Source organism: Eleginops maclovinus, chromosome 15 (genome assembly GCF_036324505.1).
Source record: "Eleginops maclovinus isolate JMC-PN-2008 ecotype Puerto Natales chromosome 15, JC_Emac_rtc_rv5, whole genome shotgun sequence".
NCBI classification, from domain to species: Eukaryota; Metazoa; Chordata; class Actinopteri; order Perciformes; family Eleginopidae; genus Eleginops; species Eleginops maclovinus.
In genome coordinates this window covers 10001-30960 of record NC_086363.1, presented here as the reverse complement: position 1 = coordinate 30960, position 20960 = coordinate 10001, and the positions used below count along the sequence as shown (strand labels likewise).

At 44.2% G+C, this 20960-nt stretch overlaps 1 protein-coding gene across 8 annotated transcripts in view; it reads left to right on the top strand.

Moving 5' to 3' along the window:
* Positions 1-1030: 1030 nt before the first annotated feature.
* The window catches only part of LOC134877161 (pleckstrin homology domain-containing family G member 3-like), a 29600-nt gene continuing 9670 nt past the window's right edge, over positions 1031-20960 (top strand). The window contains exons 1-8 of one of the 8 annotated variants that reach the window (XM_063902566.1): positions 1031-1376; positions 1583-1750; positions 3762-3802; positions 4838-5061; positions 8431-8531; positions 9042-9111; positions 10360-10406; positions 13654-13804. In XM_063902566.1, the coding sequence (XP_063758636.1) occupies positions 3793-3802; positions 4838-5061; positions 8431-8531; positions 9042-9111; positions 10360-10406; positions 13654-13804 (603 nt within the window). In that variant the 5' untranslated portion in view covers positions 1031-1376; positions 1583-1750; positions 3762-3792. The other 7 variants (XM_063902564.1, XM_063902561.1, XM_063902565.1 and 4 more) reach the window with 7 other exon arrangements.

The following is a 20960-nucleotide window of genomic DNA, read 5'->3' as shown; positions in this document are numbered from 1 at the left end:
TACCCTTTCAAAGATCAATAAACGTCTATTTCTACAGAATATTTCAGATTGGAATAAGAGGACATTTTAAATATCCAAAGTAAATCAATTCTGTTCGCAAAAACTGCACTTGAATGACGCACAACCAAAAACAATATATAAAATAGACCCTGTTGCTGATAAGAAATAAAAAGCACTCAAATAACAACCACACACAACCGAGGCAATAAATGCAATGCATTATCACGACTCTGTAAACGAAATTGCACTCCAATAACTATTAAACATCAGGCTCAGACGTAAAGACCTTTGTAAACAAACAGTGCACCAAACAAAGACACTGCACATGGATAAAGCAGATGCATCAACAGGCCATATGCAAATCCATATATCCGTAGTGACAGTGGGATGTCTTTGATCTCCTTTTGCAGGTTGTCTTTCACGCTATTGCACAGTTGTGGAATGCCGTTTGTAACACGTGTGTTCTCCCAGGCAGTTCGTACTGGCTCTCAAATGTTTGCAGCATTTGTGGAGACGCCAGCCTTTCGACGCTACGAAAGGCTGGCGTCTCTTTAGCGATGAAGCGAACTGCACTGGCTGTGAGTGCGCGCCACTTTGCGTTTTGTTTGACGACTAACTGCCCCACTGATGGTGGACTGTCGGGAACACTGAGACTTAGGGTGACCAGGTAGGGTGGCCAGACGTCCGGCTTTTCAATGCCCTGTCCGGCGTCCGGCTTGACGCATTGAAAAGCCGGACGTCTGGCCACCCTACTGAGACTATGTAGCTTCAGTTGTAGTTTTCTTTCCCAGCTGCGAAAACTGCATCGGATGATTATGCTTTAGGCGCAGATGCATGTTTGTTGTATTGGCGCTTTTAGTTGCTACTGTTTTACAATAAATGCGACCGGCTCGTTTAGGTGAAGTGGTTTACCACGGCCATTCAGTTTGAAAGTGCTCCCACTGCTGTCGCGTTCGGCTTTGAAACCAATTCCATCTTTGTTTTTATTCCTCCAAATCTCAACTAGGGTTTCCTCTGGCTTGCTGCTCCTCACCGGGCTGCAATGTTGCATTCTGTGGTACGCGCAAGAGACAGGGCCCCGCCTCCCCACACAGACACAGTGACTGATTAGAGGGTTCACGTGAAAGACACGAGGAAAACAAACACATATGCAAATGGCTCTTATCGAGGCCGGCAAAATGATTGAGCTCATGTTAATTTATCGTACGATTAATTGATTTATTGATTATCGCGACAGGCCTAATAATATGATGGTGTAACATGAGGATACTCGGTGACAGGGACGACGCTCCTCTTTCCCTGCTGCAGATTTGAAAAGCGGCGCATGCGCAGATTTAATGAGTGATGGACGGAGCGATGCGGATCAGAGGGCTGAGGTGAGGGTTTACGGGTTTACGGGTTGAAGTGTTTAAGTCTTCCAATGCTTTGATGTTTTGATGCTTTAGGGTTTTGATGCTTTAGTGTTTGAATGTGACCGTCAGGCTGAGAGTGTACAAAATCCCGGATGTTTCCTGCACACGGAAGTGTCTGCCTCTCTTTTCTCAGAAGTTCAGTTTTATTCTGAAACTCGCTTTCACTCCAGACACACACTCTCAGCTGTGCCCTGCTAAAGCTCTGCAGAACGGCGCACAGCTCTGTCAGGAGGGTCGTGGACCCATATTCTGCCAGCTGGTCCCGCAGCTGAGACACTGGGGGGATCTGCAGAGGGTCCAGGACATTAAGACATAGTCCCTGCAATACATAACACGAGGTACGGGTTCAGAAAATTGAGTGTGTGTGTGTGTGTGTGTGTGTGTGTGTGTGTGTGTGTGTGTGTGTGTGTGTGTGTGTGTGTGTGTGTGTGTGTGTGTGTGTGTGTGTGTGTGTGTGTGTGTGTGATAAATCACACGAATGGAATCAAACCTGGATGTGTGTTTATTGCACAATAATGTGTTTCCATGGTGACCTGGACACGCCCCACGGTCACACCTTCAACACACCTGAGCTCAGTGAGTAAAAGTACTGCGGGTACTTCCTGCTCAGAACACATCGCAACACCCAGAGAACACCTTAGCAGGTGATGGGCAACTTATATGCAAAGGGTGTGCAAGTGTGTGTGTGTGTGTGTGTGTGTGTGTGTGTGTGTGTGTGTGTGTGTGTGTGTGTGTGTGTGTGTGTGTGTGTGTGTGTGTGTGTGTGTGTGTGTGAGGCGGTCAGTCCGGTTTTTCTGTCCTCAGGGTTAGTGTTTGTTTTGCCTTCATCATCTGTCAGCTGACACACACACACACACACACACACACACACACACACACACACACACACACACACACACACACACACACACACACACACACACACACATTGTTGTGAAAGAGTCCTCTCCTGCTGATGTTCAGGTGTATATCAGTATGTAGAGTCTCTACTTTAAAGAGTCCTCTCCTGCTGATGTTCAGGTGTATATCAGTATGTAGTGTCTCTACTTTAAAGAGTCCTCTCCTGCTGATGTTCAGGTGTATATCAGTATGTAGCGTCTCTACTTTAAAGAGTCCTCTCCTGCTGATGTTCAGGTGTATATCAGTATGTAGAGTCTCTACTTTAAAGAGTCCTCTCCTGCTGATGTTCAGGTGTATATCAGTATGTAGAGTCTCTACTTTAAAGAGTCCTCTCCTGCTGATGTTCAGGTGTATATCAGTATGTAGAGTCTCTACTTTAAAGAGTCCTCTCCTGCTGATGTTCAGGTGTATATCAGTATGTAGAGTCTCTACTTTAAAGAGTCCTCTCCTGCTGATGTTCAGGTGTATATCAGTATGTAGAGTCTCTACTTTAAAGAGTCCTCTCCTGCTGATGTTCAGGTGTATATCAGTATGTAGAGTCTCTACTTTAAAGAGTCCTCTCCTGCTGATGTTCAGGTGTATATCAGTATGTAGAGTCTCTACTTTAAAGAGTCCTCTCCTGCTGATGTTCAGGTGTATATCAGTATGTAGAGTCTCTACTTTAAAGAGTCCTCTCCTGCTGATGTTCAGGTGTATATCAGTATGTAGTGTCTCTACTTTAAAGAGTCCTCTCCTGCTGATGTTCAGGTGTATATCAGTATGTAGAGTCTCTACTTTAAAGAGTCCTCTCCTGCTGATGTTCAGGTGTATATCAGTATGTAGTGTCTCTACTTTAAAGAGTCCTCTCCTGCTGATGTTCAGGTGTATATCAGTATGTAGAGTCTCTACTTTAAAGAGTCCTCTCCTGCTGATGTTCAGGTGTATATCAGTATGTAGTGTCTCTACTTTAAAGAGTCCTCTCCTGCTGATGTTCAGGTGTATATCAGTATGTAGTGTCTCTACTTTAAAGAGTCCTCTCCTGCTGATGTTCAGGTGTATATCAGTATGTAGAGTCTCTACTTTAAAGAGTCCTCTCCTGCTGATGTTCAGGTGTATATCAGTATGTAGAGTCTCTACTTTAAAGAGTCCTCTCCTGCTGATGTTCAGGTGTATATCAGTATGTAGAGTCTCTACTTTAAAGAGTCCTCTCCTGCTGATGTTCAGGTGTATATCAGTATGTAGTGTCTCTACTTTAAAGAGTCCTCTCCTGCTGATGTTCAGGTGTATATCAGTATGTAGAGTCTCTACTTTAAAGAGTCCTCTCCTGCTGATGTTCAGGTGTATATCAGTATGTAGAGTCTCTTCTTTAAAGAGTCCTCTCCTGCTGATGTTCAGGTGTATATCAGTATGTAGTGTCTCTACTTTAAAGAGTCCTCTCCTGCTGATGCCCAGGTGTCTGTCTGTGTGCAGGTGAGCTGTCTGAAGACTCTCTGACGTCTCCATGGATGAAGGTTTGAACTCGTCTTTATTAAACATCTTCTCATAATGCATAATAATATATATACTGTATACTCACAGAGGATGTGAGAGTGCGGGGTGTCCAGCAGGGGACGTGTCTCTCTCTGGTAATAGGATTATTACCTCAGACATACACACACACACACACACACACACACACACACACACACATTGTCAGTCAGTCTGCTGCTGCTCTGTTGAAGGTAGGCTCTCTGCTCCCACACTGACTGTTTAGACTGTTCCTGTTGCTTATTATGGTTGTTGTTATTGTTGTTGTTGTTGTTATTGTTATTGAGCAGCAGTCTCTGGGTCACTGACATGAAATCTATAAAAGGATAGGTATTAAAGTAAACTTGTCGTCTTCACACACTTCTTAAATGAATGCATATGTAATATTGTTTATGAATCGCCCACTTTACTCTGCTGCTACACACACACACACACACACACACACACACACACACACACACACACACACACACACTCGTATTCCTGCTCTTTGTTAGTTACAGATGTAGGAATGGGTAAAGCTATATATACTGTGTGTGTGTGTGTGTGTGTGTGTGTGTGTGTGTGTGTGTGTGTGTGTGTGTGTGTGTGTGTGTGTGTGTGTGTGTGTGTGTGTGTGTGTGTGTGTGTGGCTGGTTTAACTTGTCAGCTAATCCTCATTATTACAGAGTACACACGCAGACACTCCTCTGGTAGTTGAGGCCTGCTGTAGATCGAGCTGCTGCTTGTGTTCCTGTGCGGTGACTCAGAGCAAAGTGCAGGAACAGTTTGAATGTAAACGCTGAGCAGGGATTGGTCCAAACACACACACAGACACACACACACACACACACACACACACACACACACACACACACACACACACACACACACACACACACACACACACACACACACACACAGCGTTCACTGAATAGCAGGAAAGGGATTTCCCAACTGTGTGTGTGTGTGTGTGTGTAATTGATTGATATACTCTGAAACTGTTTACTAACGGACCTGTCCCCCCCTCCCTCCCCCAGAGCCCGTCAGCAGGAATGATGGTGTTCTGGACCTGATCCCCACGCTATCCCCGGGCTCCAGAGAGGCCGCCATCGGCCTCACTCCCAACAACAGCAACAACAATAGGACGGCGGGCGGAGGGGGCATGGCGCCCAACCCTCAACCCACCTACCTGGACCGTGTGGTGACAGAGATCATCGAGACAGAGAGGACGTACGTAAGAGACCTTCGCATGATTGTGGAGGTGAGTTTACCTGCACATATTATACAGTGGTTCTGTGTTGGTCCCTGAAGGCAGCATCTCCTTGTCCAGTGGGATGCCTCCAAGTGATTTTGGATTATGTTCTGGCAGCTAAAGTTAGGCTATAAAGGAACTACAGCACGGTCACATGACTTCACGTCACCACCGCTAAGCTAAAGGAGGCTAATGTTGGGCTATAAAGGAACTACAGCACGGTCACATGACTTCACGTCACCACCGCTAAGCTAAAGGAGGCTAATGTTGGGCTATAAAGGAACTACAGCACGGTCACATGACTTCACGTCACCACCGCTAAGCTAAAGGTGGCTAATGTTGGGCTATAAAGGAACTACAGCACGGTCACATGACTTCACGTCACCACCGCTAAGCTAAAGGTGGCTAATGTTGGGCTATAAAGGAACTACAGCACGGTCACATGACTTCACGTCACCACCGCTAAGCTAAAGGAGGCTAATGTTGGGCTATAAAGGAACTACAGCACGGTCACATGACTTCACGTCACCACCGCTAAGCTAAAGGAGGCTAATGTTGGGCTGTAAAGGAACTACAGCACGGTCACATGACTTCACGTCACCACCGCTAAGCTAAAGGTGGCTAATGTTGGGCTATAAAGGAACTACAGCACGGTCACATGACTTCACGTCACCACCGCTAAGCTAAAGGAGGCTAATGTTGGGCTATAAAGGAACTACAGCACGGTCACATGACTTCACGTCACCACCGCTAAGCTAAAGGAGGCTAATGTTGGGCTGTAAAGGAACTACAGCACGGTCACATGACTTAACGCCACCACCGCTAAGCTAAAGGTGGCTAATGTTGGGCTATAAAGGAACTACAGCACAGTCACATGACTTCACGTCACCACCGCTAAGCTAAAGGAGGCTAATGTTGGGCTATAAAGGAACTACAGCACGGTCACATGACTTCACGCCACCACCGCTAAGCTAAAGGTGGCTAATGTTGGGCTATAAAGGAACTACAGCACGGTCACATGACTTCACGTCTCCACCGCTAAGCTAAAGGTGGCTAATGTTGGGCTATAAAGGAACTACAGCACGGTCACATGACTTCACGTCACCACCGCTAAGCTAAAGGTGGCTAATGTTGGGCTATAAAGGAACTACAGCACGGTCACATGACTTCACGTCACCACCGCTAAGCTAAAGGCGGCTAATGTTGGGCTATAAAGGAACTACAGCACGGTCACATGACTTCACGTCACCACCGCTAAGCTAAAGGAGGCTAATGTTGGGCTATAAAGGAACTACAGCACGGTCACATGACTTCACGCCACCACTAAGCTAAAGGTGGCTAATGTTGGGCGTGAGGATGTTTAGTTGTCTCATTCAGACACTCATTAGTAGTCTCTTCAGCTCTCAGAGAGTAAAGTCTTCCTGTAGAAATGTCTCACTACTGCAGGAAACAGGACAGCTCCTCAGAAAGCCGCTCTATAATTACCGGGTTAAGACGTTCTGGATTAACTGCTTATGTAACAGTGAGGACAGGCAGGCAGGCAGGCATATCTATAAATACAAAAAACTGTGTAACTGCTAACAATATAACACGTTTCCTCAAAGGGTTTAAAGTCATCAGGACTTTCCTAAAACTTTATTTATTGCTGTATTTATAGCTGTATTTATAGCTGTATTTATAGCTTTATTTATAGCTGTATTTATAGCTTTATTTATAGCTTTATTTATAGCTGTATTTATAGCTGTATTTATAGCTGTATTTATAGCTGTATTTATAGCTTTATTTATAGCTGTATTTATAGCTTTATTTATAGCTTTATTTATAGCTGTATTTATAGCTGTATTTATAGCTGTATTTATAGCTGTATTTATAGCTGTATTTATAGCTGTATTTATAGCTGTATTTATAGCTGTATTTATAGCTGTATTTATAGCTGTATTTATAGCTGTATTTATAGCTGTATTTATAGCTGTATTTATAGCTGTATTTATAGCTGTATTTATAGCTGTATTTATAGCTGTATTTATAGCTGTATTTATAGCTGTATTTATAGCTGTATTTATAGCTGTATTTATAGCTTTATTTATAGCTGTATTTATAGCTGTATTTATAGCTGTATTTATAGCTGTATTTATAGCTGTATTTATAGCTGTATTTATAGCTTTATTTATAGCTGTATTTATAGCTGTATTTATAGCTGTATTTATAGCTGTATTTATAGCTGTATTTATAGCTGTATTTATAGCTGTATTTATAGCTGTATTTATAGCTGTATTTATAGCTGTATTTATAGCTGTATTTATAGCTGTATTTATAGCTGTATTTATAGCTGTATTTATAGCTGTATTTATAGCTGTATTTATAGCTGTATTTATAGCTGTATTTATAGCTGTATTTATAGCTTTATTTATAGCTGTATTTATAGCTTTATTTATAGCTGTATTTATAGCTGTATTTATAGCTGTATTTATAGCTGTATTTATAGCTGTATTTATAGCTGTATTTATAGCTGTATTTATAGCTGTATTTATAGCTTTATTTATAGCTGTATTTATAGCTGTATTTATAGCTTTATTTATAGCTGTATTTATAGCTGTATTTATAGCTTTATTTATAGCTGTATTTATAGCTGTATTTATAGCTTTATTTATAGCTGTATTTATAGCTTTATTTATAGCTGTATTTATAGCTGTATTTATAGCTGTATTTATAGCTGTATTTATAGCTGTATTTATAGCTGTATTTATAGCTGTATTTATAGCTGTATTTATAGCTGTATTTATAGCTGTATTTATAGCTGTATTTATAGCTGTATTTATAGCTGTATTTATAGCTGTATTTATAGCTGTATTTATAGCTGTATTTATAGCTGTATTTATAGCTGTATTTATAGCTGTATTTATAGCTGTATTTATAGCTGTATTTATAGCTGTATTTATAGCTTTATTTATAGCTGTATTTATAGCTGTATTTATAGCTGTATTTATAGCTGTATTTATAGCTTTATTTATAGCTGTATTTATAGCTGTATTTATAGCTTTATTTATAGCTGTATTTATAGCTGTATTTATAGCTTTATTTATAGCTGTATTTATAGCTGTATTTATAGCTTTATTTATAGCTGTATTTATAGCTGTATTTATAGCTGTATTTATAGCTGTATTTATAGCTGTATTTATAGCTGTATTTATAGCTGTATTTATAGCTGTATTTATAGCTGTATTTATAGCTGTATTTATTGCTCTATCAGCAGCCAGAGGCGGTGTGATATTCCTCCCCATGCTGCTGGCTCCCTGCTGTGCGGGTTACCCCCTGCTTCACACTGAAGGCGGTTTTAAACATGTTTATAAAGAACCTTGTTCCGCCCCCCCCCTCCAGGACTATCTGGCCCACATCATCGATGGGTGTGAGCTGAGCCTCCGACCGGAGCAGGTCTGCGCTCTGTTCGGGAACATTGAGGACATCTACGAGTTCAACAGGTGAGCATCATCATCATCATCATCATCATCATCATCGTCATCATCATCATCTGAAAATAATTCAAACAACAAAAACTAAATCAATCATAACAATAACAAAACAATACTAACAATAATACTAACAACAACAACAATAATTAAAGCTGCAATCAGCGATGAACGGGCCTTCGCAAGTCAGCGCACACCGGAGTACTTCAAGGATCCACGCACGAACCTCTCCGAACCGCCATCGTCACTGACCACACCATCACACAAAATCACACACACACACACACACTCACAATTTTTTTAAATACTAAAAAATAACAATAACAATAATCACAAATCAAATCCTATGTCAACGTGTTCAGTCAGTGATCAGAGTTGTGGTGAAATGATGAATGAAGTTTTCTAAATAAATTCATGAACTGTCTAAAAATCCATCCATGTCAATCAAACACATTCAGATAGACGAACAATTTGTTGTTGTTGTCGTCATTGTGGTCATGGTGACGTGTTTCCTGTCCAAAGCGAGCTGCTCCAGGCTCTGGACCGCTGTGAGAACGACCCGGTGGCCGTCGCCAGGTGCTTCGTGATGAAGGTGAGGCGGAGCAATTACTCTCTTCCCCCCAGTAGATCTGTTCCCTGTTTACCTTTGAGGTATTTCTTGTAGCGATGTTTGTGAAGATGATGAAGAAGTCTCCGGAGACACCAGCTTTTATATAATAAGGTTTATTACAACAGCATAGTATCATACCCCAACACCGGCCATACGAGGTTCCCAGAGCCCATTGTGGAAGTCCTCGAACTCTCTTTGTGCATACAGTTATAGGAGTAATGTGTGTGCGTGTCCAATGTGTGTGTGTGACCAAAGGCGATGTTCTATACGAATGTGTACCCAAATAAGGTGAGATATACGTTTGTCCTTTTCTTACTGATCCATGGAGGCCCTCTGACGTATTCCAGAGGTTGTTATGCAGCCTCCAATGGCACCCCAGATGGGCCTTTCTAAACAACCTCTTCTCTGCACTCTCTATGACCTCCGAGAGTGCCTAACTATATATGAACCGATTTAACTACCTGTACATCGGAACAGATTTAATACACCACACTTCCTTCTGCACGTTTCATTGGATGCTGTTCAGCTTCAGCTTCAGGTTCTTCTTTTACCTGTGGCCTGTACGACGAAGCAGGATTTAAGGTTAGCGAGCTAGCTTCAGGGTTCACTCTGGGTTTTCGGTCTTACGATGCTGGTTCACTTCTTACCGGGGAAGATCTCCATTGTAACTTATGCTGAACACCTGACTTGCTCTGGAGCATGTTCCAGATAAGAGATCAACTCAGTCAAAGCCCCGCCTACTGACCAATCAGAGCTCTGTGTGGGGAGTTTAAAGCTATGAGTCATACTACAGGATAAACTAAACCTGTCAATTCACGCGTTCAAACAGTCGGTAGTTTTTACCAGCTGTTCTTCCTGCCCCTCCAGCTGTGCTGCTGTGGTCCTGGATCAAGAGTTAAACTCAGGTTTAAAGTGGAACTTGTTATTGGTCTAACATGAACTCTTCATTCATGACGTATGACGCTCCGCTGTCAGTACACTTCTCCGGGTTTGTGATTGGTCTAATGTTGCTAACCCCGCCCCTTTCCCGTGAACGCGCTCTCAGCCAGACACAGAAACCCTGTTACCGGGGTGATACCCAGCGGGGCGGGACCGTTGAGATCACGTTTGTTCGGTTTAGTTAAGCCAGAGAACTCAAACAGATCCAGGGTCTGTGGGATTGGCTTCATGGTACAGGCCTCTGAACACCCTGCGTCCGGCATCAGGTAAACATTCACTGTCTCATTGCAGAGCGAGTACTTCGAGGTCTACACGCAGTACTGCACCAACTACCCCAAGTAAGATCTGTCTCTGCATGTTTACCTCTGTCTCTGCTTGTTTACCTCTGTCTCTGCTTGTTTACCTCTGTCTCTGCTTGTTTACCTCTGTCTCTGCTTGTTTACCTCTGTGTTTACCTCTGTCTCTGCATGTTTACCTCTGTCTCTGCTTGTTTACCTCTGTCTCTTCTTATTTACCTCTGTGTTTACCTCTGTCTCTTCTTGTTTACCTCTGTCTCTTCTTGTTTACCTCTGTGTTTACCTCTGTCTCTTCTTGTTTACCTCTGTGTTTACCTCTGTCTCTTCTTATTTACCTCTGTGTTTACCTCTGTCTCTTCTTGTTTACCTCTGTCTCTTCTTGTTTACCTCTGTCTCTTCTTGTTTACCTCTGTCTCTGCTTGTTTACCTCTGTCTCTGCTTGTTTACCTCTGTCTTTTCTTGTTTACCTCTGTCTCTTCTTGTTTACCTCTGTGTTTACCTCTGTCTCTTCTTGTTTACCTCTGTCTCTGCTTGTTTACCTCTGTCTCTTCTTGTTTACCTCTGTCTCTGCATGTTTACCTCTGTCTCTGCTTGTTTACCTCTGTCTCTTCTTATTTACCTCTGTGTTTACCTCTGTCTCTGCTTGTTTAGCTCTGTCTCTTCTTGTTTACCTCTGTCTCTTCTTGTTTACCTCTGTCTCTGCATGTTTACCTCTGTCTCTGCTTGTTTACCTCTGTCTCTGCTTATTTACCTCTGTGTTTACCTCTGTCTCTGCATGTTTACCTCGGTCTCTTCTTGTTTACCTCTGTGTTTACCTCTGTCTCTGCATGTTTACCTCTGTCTCTTCTTGTTTACCTCTGTCTCTGCTTGTTTACCTCTGTCTCTGCATGTTTACCTCTGTCTCTTCTTGTTTACCTCTGTCTCTTCTTGTTTACCTCTGTCTCTTCTTGTTTAACTCTGTCTCGGCTTGTTTAGCTCTGTCTGTTCTTGTTTACCTCTGTCTCTGCATGTTTACCTCTGTCTCTTCTTGTTTACCTCTGTCTCTGCTTGTTTACCTCTGTCTCTGCATGTTTACCTCTGTCTCTTCTTGTTTACCTCTGTCTCTTCTTGTTTACCTCTGTCTCTTCTTGTTTAACTCTGTCTCGGCTTGTTTACCTCTGTCTCTTCTTGTTTACCTCTGTCTCTTCTTGTTTACCTCTGTCTCTTCTTGTTTACCTCTGTCTCTTCTTGTTTACCTCTGTCTCTTCTTGTTTACCTCTGTGTTTACCTCTGTCTCTTCTTGTTTACCTCTGTGTTTACCTCTGTCTCTTCTTGTTTACCTCTGTGTTTACCTCTGTCTCTTCTTGTTTACCTCTGTCTCTGCTTATTTACCTCTGTGTTTACCTCTGTCTCTTCTTGTTTACCTCTGTCTCTTCTTGTTTACCCCTTTCTCTTCTTGTTTACCTCTGTCTCTTCTTGTTTACCTCTGTCTCTGCTTATTTACCTCTGTCTCTTCTTGTTTACCTCTGTTTCTTCTTGTTTACCTCTGTCTCTTCTTGTTTACCTCTGTCTCTGCTTATTTACCTCTGTCTGTTCTTGTTTACCTCTGTCTCTTCTTGTTTACCTCTGTCTGTTCTTGTTTACCTCTGTCTGTTCTTGTTTACCTCTGTCTCTTCTTGTTTACCTCTGTGTTTACCTCTGTCTCTTCTTGTTTACCTCTGTCTCTGCTTGTTTACCTCTGTCTCTTCTTGTTTACCTCTGTCTCTTCTTGTTTACCTCTGTCTCTGCTTGTTTACCTCTGTCTGTTCTTGTTTACCTCTGTCTGTTCTTGTTTACCTCTGTCTGTTCTTGTTTACCTCTGTCTCTGCTTGTTTACCTCTGTCTCTTCTTGTTTACCTCTGTCTCTTCTTGTTTACCTGTCTGTTCTTGTTTACCTCTGTCTCTTCTTGTTTACCTCTGTCTCTTCTTGTTTACCTCTGTGTTTACCTCTGTCTCTTCTTGTTTACCTCTGTCTCTGCTTGTTTACCTCTGTCTCTTCTTGTTTACCTCTGTCTCTTCTTGTTTACCTCTGTCTCTGCTTGTTTACCTCTGTCTCTTCTTGTTTACCTCTGTCTGTTCTTGTTTACCTCTGTCTGTTCTTGTTTATCTCTGTCTCTGCTTGTTTACCTCTGTCTCTTCTTGTTTACCTCTGTCTCTTCTTGTTTACCTCTGTCTGTTCTTGTTTACCTCTGTCTCTTCTTGTTTACCTCTGTCTCTTCTTGTTTACCTCTGTCTCTTCTTGTTTACCTCTGTGTTTACCTCTGTCTCTGCTTGTTTACCTCTGTCTCTGCTTGTTTACCTCTGTCTCTTCTTGTTTACCTCTGTCTCTGCTTGTTTACCTCTGTCTCTTCTTGTTTACCTCTGTCTCTTCTTGTTTACCTCTGTCTGTTCTTGTTTACCTCTGTCTCTTCTTGTTTACCTCTGTCTCTTCTTCGTTTACTTCTGTCTCTTCTTGTTTACCTCTGTCTCTTCTTGTTTACCTCTGTCTCTTCTTGTTTACCTCTGTCTCTTCTTGTTTACCTCTGTCTCTTCTTATTTACCTCTGTCTTTTCTTGTTTACCTCTGTCTCTTCTTGTTTACCTCTGTCTCTTCTTGTTTACCTCTGTCTTTTCTTGTTTACCTCTGTCTCGGCTTGTTTAGCTCTGTCTTTTCTTGTTTACCTCTGTCTCTTCTTGTTTACCTCTGTCTCTGCTTATTTACCTCTGTGTTAACCTCTGTCTCTTCTTGTTTACCTCTGTCTCTTCTTGTTTAGCTCTGTCTCTGCTTATTTACCTCTGTCTCTTCTTGTTTGCCTCTGTCTCTTCTTGTTTACCTCTGTTTCTTCTTGTTTACCTCTGTCTCTTCTTGTTTACCTCTGTCTCTTCTTGTTGACCTCTGTCTCTTCTTGTTTACCTCTGTCTCTTCTTGTTTAGCTCTGTCTCTTCTTGTTTAGCTCTGTCTCTTCTTGTTTACCTCTGTCTCTTCTTGTTTACCTCTGTCTCTTCTTGTTTACCTCTGTGTTTACCTCTTCTTTTTTAGCTCTGTGTTTACCTCTTCTTGTTTACCTCTGTGTTTACTTCTGTCTCTAGTTATTTACCTCTGTCTCTTCTTGTTTACCTCTGTCTCTTCTTGTTTACCTCTGTCTCTTCTTGTTTACCTCTGTCTCTTCTTGTTTACCTCTGTGTTTACCTCTTCTTTTTTAGCTCTGTGTTTACCTCTCTTTTTTAGCTCTGTGTTTACTTCTGTCTCTAGTTATTTACCTCTGTCTATGCGTGTTGACTTCCTGTTGCAGTTCCGTTGCAGCGCTGACTGACTGCATGAGGAATAAATCTCTGGCTCAGTTCTTCCGGGAGCGCCAAGCGTTCCTGAAACGTTCGCTGCCTCTCGGGTCCTACCTGCTGAAACCGGTCCAGAGGATCCTGAAATACCACCTGCTGCTCCAGGTACGCAGTCCCTCTCTGCTGCTGGTTAACTCTGAGCTGTTCGTTAACTCTGAGCTGTTCGTTAACTCTGAGCTGCTCGTTAACTCTGAGCTGCTGGTTAAACGCTGAGCTGCTGGTTAACGCTGAGCTGCTGGTTAACGCTGAGCTGCTGGTTAACGCTGAGCTGTTCGTTAACTCTGAGCTGCTGTTTAACTCTGAGCTGCTGTTTAACGCTGAGCTGCTCGTTAACGCTGAGCTGCTCGTTAACTCTGAGCTGCTGGTTAACTCTGAGCTGCTGGTTAACGCTGAGCTGCTCGTTAACTCTGAGCTGCTGGTTAACGCTGAGCTGCTGGTTAACGCTGAGCTGCTGGTTAACTCTGGGCTGCTGGTTAACTCTGAGCTGCTGGTTAACGCTGAGCTGCTGGTTAACGCTGAGCTGCTGGTTAACGTTGAGCTGCTCGTTAACTCTGAGCTGCTGGTTAACTCTGAGGTGCTGGTTAACTCTCAGCTGCTGGTTAACTCTGAGCTGCTGGTTAACGCTGAGCTGCTGGTTAACGCTGAGCTGCTCGTTAACTCTGAGCTGCTGGTTAACTCTGAGCTGTTCGTTAACTCTGAGCTGTTCGTTAACTCTGAGCTGCTCGTTAACTCTGAGCTGTTCGTTAACTCTGAGCTGTTCGTTAACTCTGAGCTGCTGGTTAACGCTGAGCTGCTCGTTAACTCTGAGCAGTTCGTTAACTCTGAGCTGCTGGTTAACTCTGAGCTGCTGGTTAACACTGAGCTGCTCGTTAACGCTGAGCTGCTGGTTAACTCTGAGCTGCTGGTTAACTCTGAGCTGCTGGTTAACGCTGAGCTGCTCGTTAACGCTGAGCTGCTCGTTAACTCTGAGCTGCTGGTTAACTCTGAGCTGCTGGTTAACTCTGAGCTGCTGGTTAACGCTGAGCTGCTCGTTAACGCTGAGCTGCTCGTTAACGCTGAGCTGCTCGTTAACGCTGAGCTGCTCGTTAACTCTGAGCTGCTCGTTAACTCTGAGCTGCTGGTTAACGCTGAGCTGCTGGTTAACTCTGAGCTGCTGGTTAACTCTGAGCTGCTGGTTAACTCTGAGCTGCTGGTTAACGCTGAGCTGCTCGTTAACGCTGAGCTGCTCGTTAACTCTGAGCTGCTGGTTAACTCTGAGCTGCTGGTTAACGCTGAGCTGTTCGTTAACGCTGAGCTGCTCGTTCACTCTGAGCTGCTCGTTAACTCTGAGCTGTTCGTTAACTCTGAGCTGCTGGTTAACGCTGAGCTGCTCGTTTACTCTGAGCTGCTGGTTAACGCTGAGCTGCTCGTTAACTCTGAGCTGCTGGTTAACTCTGAGCTGCTGGTTAACTCTGAGCTGCTGGTTAACGCTGAGCTGTTCGTTAACGCTGAGCTGCTCGTTAACTCTGAGCTGTTCGTTAACTCTGAGCTGTTCGTTAACTCTGAGCTGTTCGTTAACTCTGAGCTGCTCGTTAACTCTGAGCTGTTCGTTAACTATGAGCTGCTGGTTAACGCTGAACTGCTCGTTAACTCTGAGCTGCTGGTTAACGCTGAGCTGCTCGTTAACGCTGAGCTGCTGGTTAACGCTGAGCTGCTGGTTAACGCTGAGTTGCTCGTTAACTCTGAGCTGCTGGTTAACGCTGAGCTGCTGGTTAACGCTGAGCTGTTCGTTAACTCTGAGCTGTTGGTTAACGCTGAGCTGCTCGTTAACGCTGAGCTGCTCGTTAACTCTGAGCTGTTCGTTAACTCTGAGCTGCTCGTTAACGCTGAGCTGCTCGTTAACTCTGAGCTGTTCGTTAACTCTCAGCTGCTGGTTAACTCTGAGCTGCTGGTTAACTCTGAGCTGCTGGTTAACTCTGAGCTGTTCGTTAACGCTGAGCTGCTCGTTAACTCTGAGCTGTTCGTTAACCTCTGAGCTCCTGGTTAACTCTGAGCTGCTGGTTAACGCTGAGCTGCTGGTTAACTCTGAGCTGTTGGTTAACTCTGAGCTGTTCGTTAACGCTGAGCTGCTCGTTAACTCTGAGCTGTTCGTTAACCTCTGAGCTCCTGGTTAACTCTGAGCTGCTGGTTAACGCTGAGCTGCTCGTTAACTCTGAGCTGCTGGTTAACTCTGAGCTGCTGGTTAACTCTGAGCTGTTCGTTAACGCTGAGCTGCTGGTTAACTCTGAGCTGCTGGTTAACTCTGAGCTGTGGTTAACTCTGAGCTGTTCGTTAACGCTGAGCTGCTCGTTAACTCTGAGCTGTTCGTTAACCTCTGAGCTCCTGGTTAACTCTGAGCTGCTGGTTAACGCTGAGCTGCTCGTTAACTCTGAGCTGTGGTTAACTCTGAGCTGCTGGTTAACGCTGAGCTGCTCTTTAACTCTGAGCTGCTCGTAACTCTGAGCTGCTGGTTAACTCTGAGCTGTTCGTTAACGCTGAGCTGCTCGTTAACTCTGAGCTACTGGTTAACTCTGAGCTGTTCGTTAACTCTGAGCTGCTGGTTAACGCTGAGCTGCTCGTTAACTCTGAGCTGCTGGTTAACTCTGAGCTGCTGGTTAACGCTGAGCTGCTCTTTAACTCTGAGCTGCTCGTTAAACTCTGAGCTGCTGGTTAACTCTGAGCTGTTCGTTAACGCTGAGCTGCTCGTTAACTCTGAGTACTGGTTAACTCTGAGCTGTTCGTTAACTCTGAGCTGATGGTTAACGCTGAGTGCTCGTTAACTCTGAGCTGCTGGTTACCTCTGAGCTGCTCGGTTAACGCTGAGCTGCTGTTAACGCTGAGCTGTCGTTAAACTCTGAGCTGCTGGTTAACTCTGAGCTGTTCGATAACGCTGAGGTGTGGTTAATGCTGACTGCTGGTTAACCTGACTGCTGGGAACCGAGCGGGGTTAACGCTGACTGTGGGTTAATCTGAGCTGTCGGGTTAAAATCGAGTGGGGTTAACGTGACTGTGGTTTAACGCTGAGTGCTCGTTTCTTGACGTTTTTAACTCTGAGTTTTCTCGTTAACTCTTAGCTGTTCATAACTCTGAGCTGTTGGTTAATTTTGAGTGTTGGGTTTCTTGAGCTGTTCGTTAACTCTGACTTTCGTTAACTCTGAGTGCTCGTTATCTGGGGTGCTCGTTAACCTGAGTGCGAATCTACTGCTCGTAACCTGAGTGCTCGTTAAACCCGAGGTTCGTTAACTCTGAGCTGCTCGTTAAATCTAGCTGTTGGTTAACTTGGGGGTTGTTCCTAGTCTGGTTAACTCGATGTTTGTTAACTCTGAGCCCCCCCCCCCCCCCCCCGTTTGTTAATCTAGTTGGTTAACTCTGAGCTGTTCGTTAACTATGAGGGGTGGTTAACTTGAGGTGGGTTAAACGCTGATGTTTTTAACTCTGAGTGTTCGTTAAATCTGATGTTCTTTAACTCTGACTCTCGTTTAAAGACTTTCGTTAACTATGAGTGTTTTGTTAAATTGACTGTGTTAAATCTGACTGTTCGTTAATATGACTGCTGGGAAGTGGCTCGGGTTTAAACCCGAGCTGCTCTTAACTCTGAGCTGTCGTTAACCTGAGCTGGGGGAACTTGAGTGTTCGTTTTAAACCCGACTGTTCGTTTTAACCGAGTGCCTTAATCTGAAAGGGTTAAATTTTAGCTGCTGGTTAAAAGCTGAGTGCTGGTTAACGCTGGCTGCTCGTTAACTTGGCTGTTCTTAACCTAGTTGTCGTTAACTTTAGTGTTCGATAACCCTTTAGGTTCTTACTCGACTGTTGGTTAACTTGAGCTGTTCGTTAAACTAGTGCTGGGTTTAATCTGAGGGTTTGAAAATCTGACTGTTCGTTAACTCTGAGCTGCTGTTAACCCAGCGTTCTTAACTTAGCTGCTGGTTAACTTGAGCGCTGGTTAACGCTAGCTGTCCCCCCTTTTTAACTCTGGTGTTCGTTAAATCTGAGCGGTTTGTTAAACCCGATCTCGTTAAATTGAAGCTGTTCGTTAACCTTTAGCTGTTGGTTAATCGAGCTGTTCTTAACTCTGACTCGGTTAAAAAACCCGAGCTGTTCGTTTAAATTGAGCTGTTCGTTAAATCTGGCTGTCGTTAACTCTGAGCTGTTCTTAAATTGAGCTGTGGTTAACTCTGAGTCTGGGTTTAAAGCTGAGCTTTTGTTAACTTGGTGTTCGTTAACTCTGAGCTTTCGTTAACTCTGGTGTCTTAACTCTGAGCTGTTCGTTAACAGAGCTGTTCGTTAACTCTGGTCCGAACTTGAGCTGTTCGTTAACTATGAGCTGTGGTTAACGCTGACTGTGGGTTAACGCTGAGCGTCGTAAATCTTGCTGTTTATACTCTGAGTGTTCGTTAACTCTGAGCTGTTGGTTAACTCGAGCTGTCTTAACTCTGAGCTGCTCGTTAACTCTGAGCTGTTGGTTAAATCTGAGTGTTGGTTAACTTGGCTGCTGGTTAAATCGGCTGTTTTTAACTCTGACTGTTGTTAATCTGATTCCTTAAATCTGAGTGTTCGTTAACTCTGGCTGTTGTTTCGTGAGTGCTCTTTAAATCTGACTGTTCTTAATCTGAGTGCCCTTAAATCTAAATGTTCGTTAACTCTGGTGCTGGAAAAACGACTGCTCTTAACTTGAGCTGTTGGTTTAATTGGGGGTTGGTTTTTTGGGTGCTGGTTAACTCTGAGCTTCGTTAAATCTACGTTTTAACTCTGAGTGCTCGTTAACCTGAGCTGTTTTGTTAACATGGCGGTGGTTTAAATTGAGCTGCGGTTTCGTGAGTTTTCCGTTTAACCCGGCTTGGGTTTAAAGCTGAGTCTCTTAAACGCTGAGTGGGTTAAAGCTGAGCTCTGGTTAAAGTGGTTGGGGGGTTTCTTGAGTGCGGGGGTTAAAGGAGCTGCTGGTTAAAAGTGAGCTGTTGTAATCTGACTGTTGGAACTCTGAGCTGTTCGTTAACTCTGAGCTGCCTTTAACCGGCTTTGGTTAAAACCTGGTTTTTAATCGAGCTGGGTTAAAACCCACGTTTGTTTTAACTTGAGCTGTTCGTTAACTTTGATTGCTCTTACCTTTAGTTTCGTTAACTCTGAGCTGTTCTTAACGCTGGGGCTGTTAACTCTGAGCGGTTAAACCCACGTCGTTAACTCTGACTTTCGTTAACTCTGAGCTGCTGGTTAACGCTGAGCTGCTCGTTAAACTCTGAGCTGTTGGTTAACTCTGAGCTGTTGGTTAAACTCTGAGCTGCTGGTTAACTCTGAGCTGTTCGTTAACTCTGAGCTGTTCGTTAACTCTGAGCTGCTCGTTAACTCTGAGCTGTTCTTTAACTATGAGCTGCTGGTTAACTCTGAGCTGCTGGTTAACGCTGACTGCTCGTTAACTCTGAGCTGCTGGTTAACGCTGAGCTGCTCGTTAACGCTGAGCTGCTGGTTAACGCTGAGCTGCTGGTTAACGCTGAGTTGCTCGTTAACTCTGAGCTGCTGGTTAACGCTGAGCTGCTGGTTAACGCTGAGCTGTTCGTTAAACTCTGAGCTGTTGGTTAACGCTGAGCTGCTCGTTAACGCTGAGCTGCTCGTTAACGCTGAGCTGCTCGTTAACTCTGAGCTGTTCGTTAACTCTGAGCTGCTCGTTAACGCTGAGCTGCTCGTTAACTCTGAGCTGTTCGTTAACTCTCAGCTGCTGGTTAACTCTGAGCTGCTGGTTAACTCTGAGCTGCTGGTTAACTCTGAGCTGTTCGTTAACGCTGAGCTGCTCGTTAACTCTGAGCTACTGGTAACTCTGAGCTGTTTTTTTAACTCTGAGCGCTGGTTAACTCTGAGCTGCTGTGTTAACGCTGAGCTGCTCGTTAACTCTGAGCTGCTGGTTAACTCTGAGCTGCTGGTTAACGCTGAGCTGCTCTTTAACTCTGAGCTGCTCGTTAACTCTGAGCTGTGGTTAACTTGAGCTGTTCGTTAACGCTGAGCTGCTCGTTAACTCTGGCTACTGGTTAACTCTGAGCTGTTCGTTAACTCTGAGCTGCTGGTTAACGCTGAGCTGCTCGTTAACTCTGAGCTGCTGGTTAACTCTGAGCTGCTGGTTAACGCTGAGCTGTGGTTAACGCTGAGCTGCTGTTAACTCTGAGCTGTTGGTTAACTCTGAGCTGCTGGTTAACTCTGAGCTGCTGGTTAACTCTGAGCTGCTCATTAACGCTGAGCTGCTCGTTAACGCTGAGCTGTTCGTTAACTCTGAGCTGTTCGTTAACGCTGAGCTGCTCGTTAACTCTGAGCTGCTGGTTAATGCTGAGCTGTTCGTTAACGCTGAGCTGCTGGTTAATGCTGAGCTGCTGGTTAACGCTGAGCTGCTGGTTAACTCTGAGCTGTTCGTTAACGCTGAGCTGCTGGTTAACTCTGAGCTGCTGGTTAACGCTGAGCTGTGGTTAACGCTGAGCTGCTGGGTTAACGCTGAGCTGCTGGTTTAACGCTGAGCTGCTGGTTAACTCTGAGCTGTCGGTTAACTCTGAGCTGCTGGTTAACGCTGAGCTGTGGTTAACGCTGAGCTGCTCGTTAACTCTGAGCTGTTCGTTAACTCTGAGTTGCTCGTTAACTCTTAGCTGTTCGATAACTCTGAGCTGTTCGTTAACTCTGAGCGTTGGAACTCGATTGGTTTACTTGAAACTGTTCGTTAACTCGGGGTTAACCCGACTGTCGTTAACTCTGACTGTTCGTTAAACTCTGAGCTGCTGGTTAACGCTGAGCTGCTCGTTAACTCTGAGCTGTTGGTTAACTACTGAGCCTGTTGGTTAACTCTGAGCTGCTAGGTTAACTCTGAGCGTGTGTTAACTCTGAGCTGCTCGTTAACTCTGAGCTGTTCGTTAACTCTGAGCTGTTCGTTAACGCTGACTGCTCGTTAACTCTGAGCTGTTCGTTAACTCTGCAGCTGCTCGTTAACTCTGAGCTGTTGGTTAACTCTGAGCTGCTCGTTAACTCTGAGCTGTTCGTTAACTCTGAGCTGCTCGTTAACCTCTGAGCTGTTCGTTAACTCTGAGCTGTTGGTTAGAGACTCTGAGCTGTTCGTTACTCTGAGCTGTTCGTTAACTCTGAGCTTGCTCGTAACTCTGAGCTGTCGGTTAACTCTGAGCTGCTTGGTTAACTCTGAGCAGTTCGTAACTCTGAGCTGCTGCGTTACTCGAGCTGTTGTTAACTCTGAGTTAACTCTGAGCTTGGCTCGTTAACT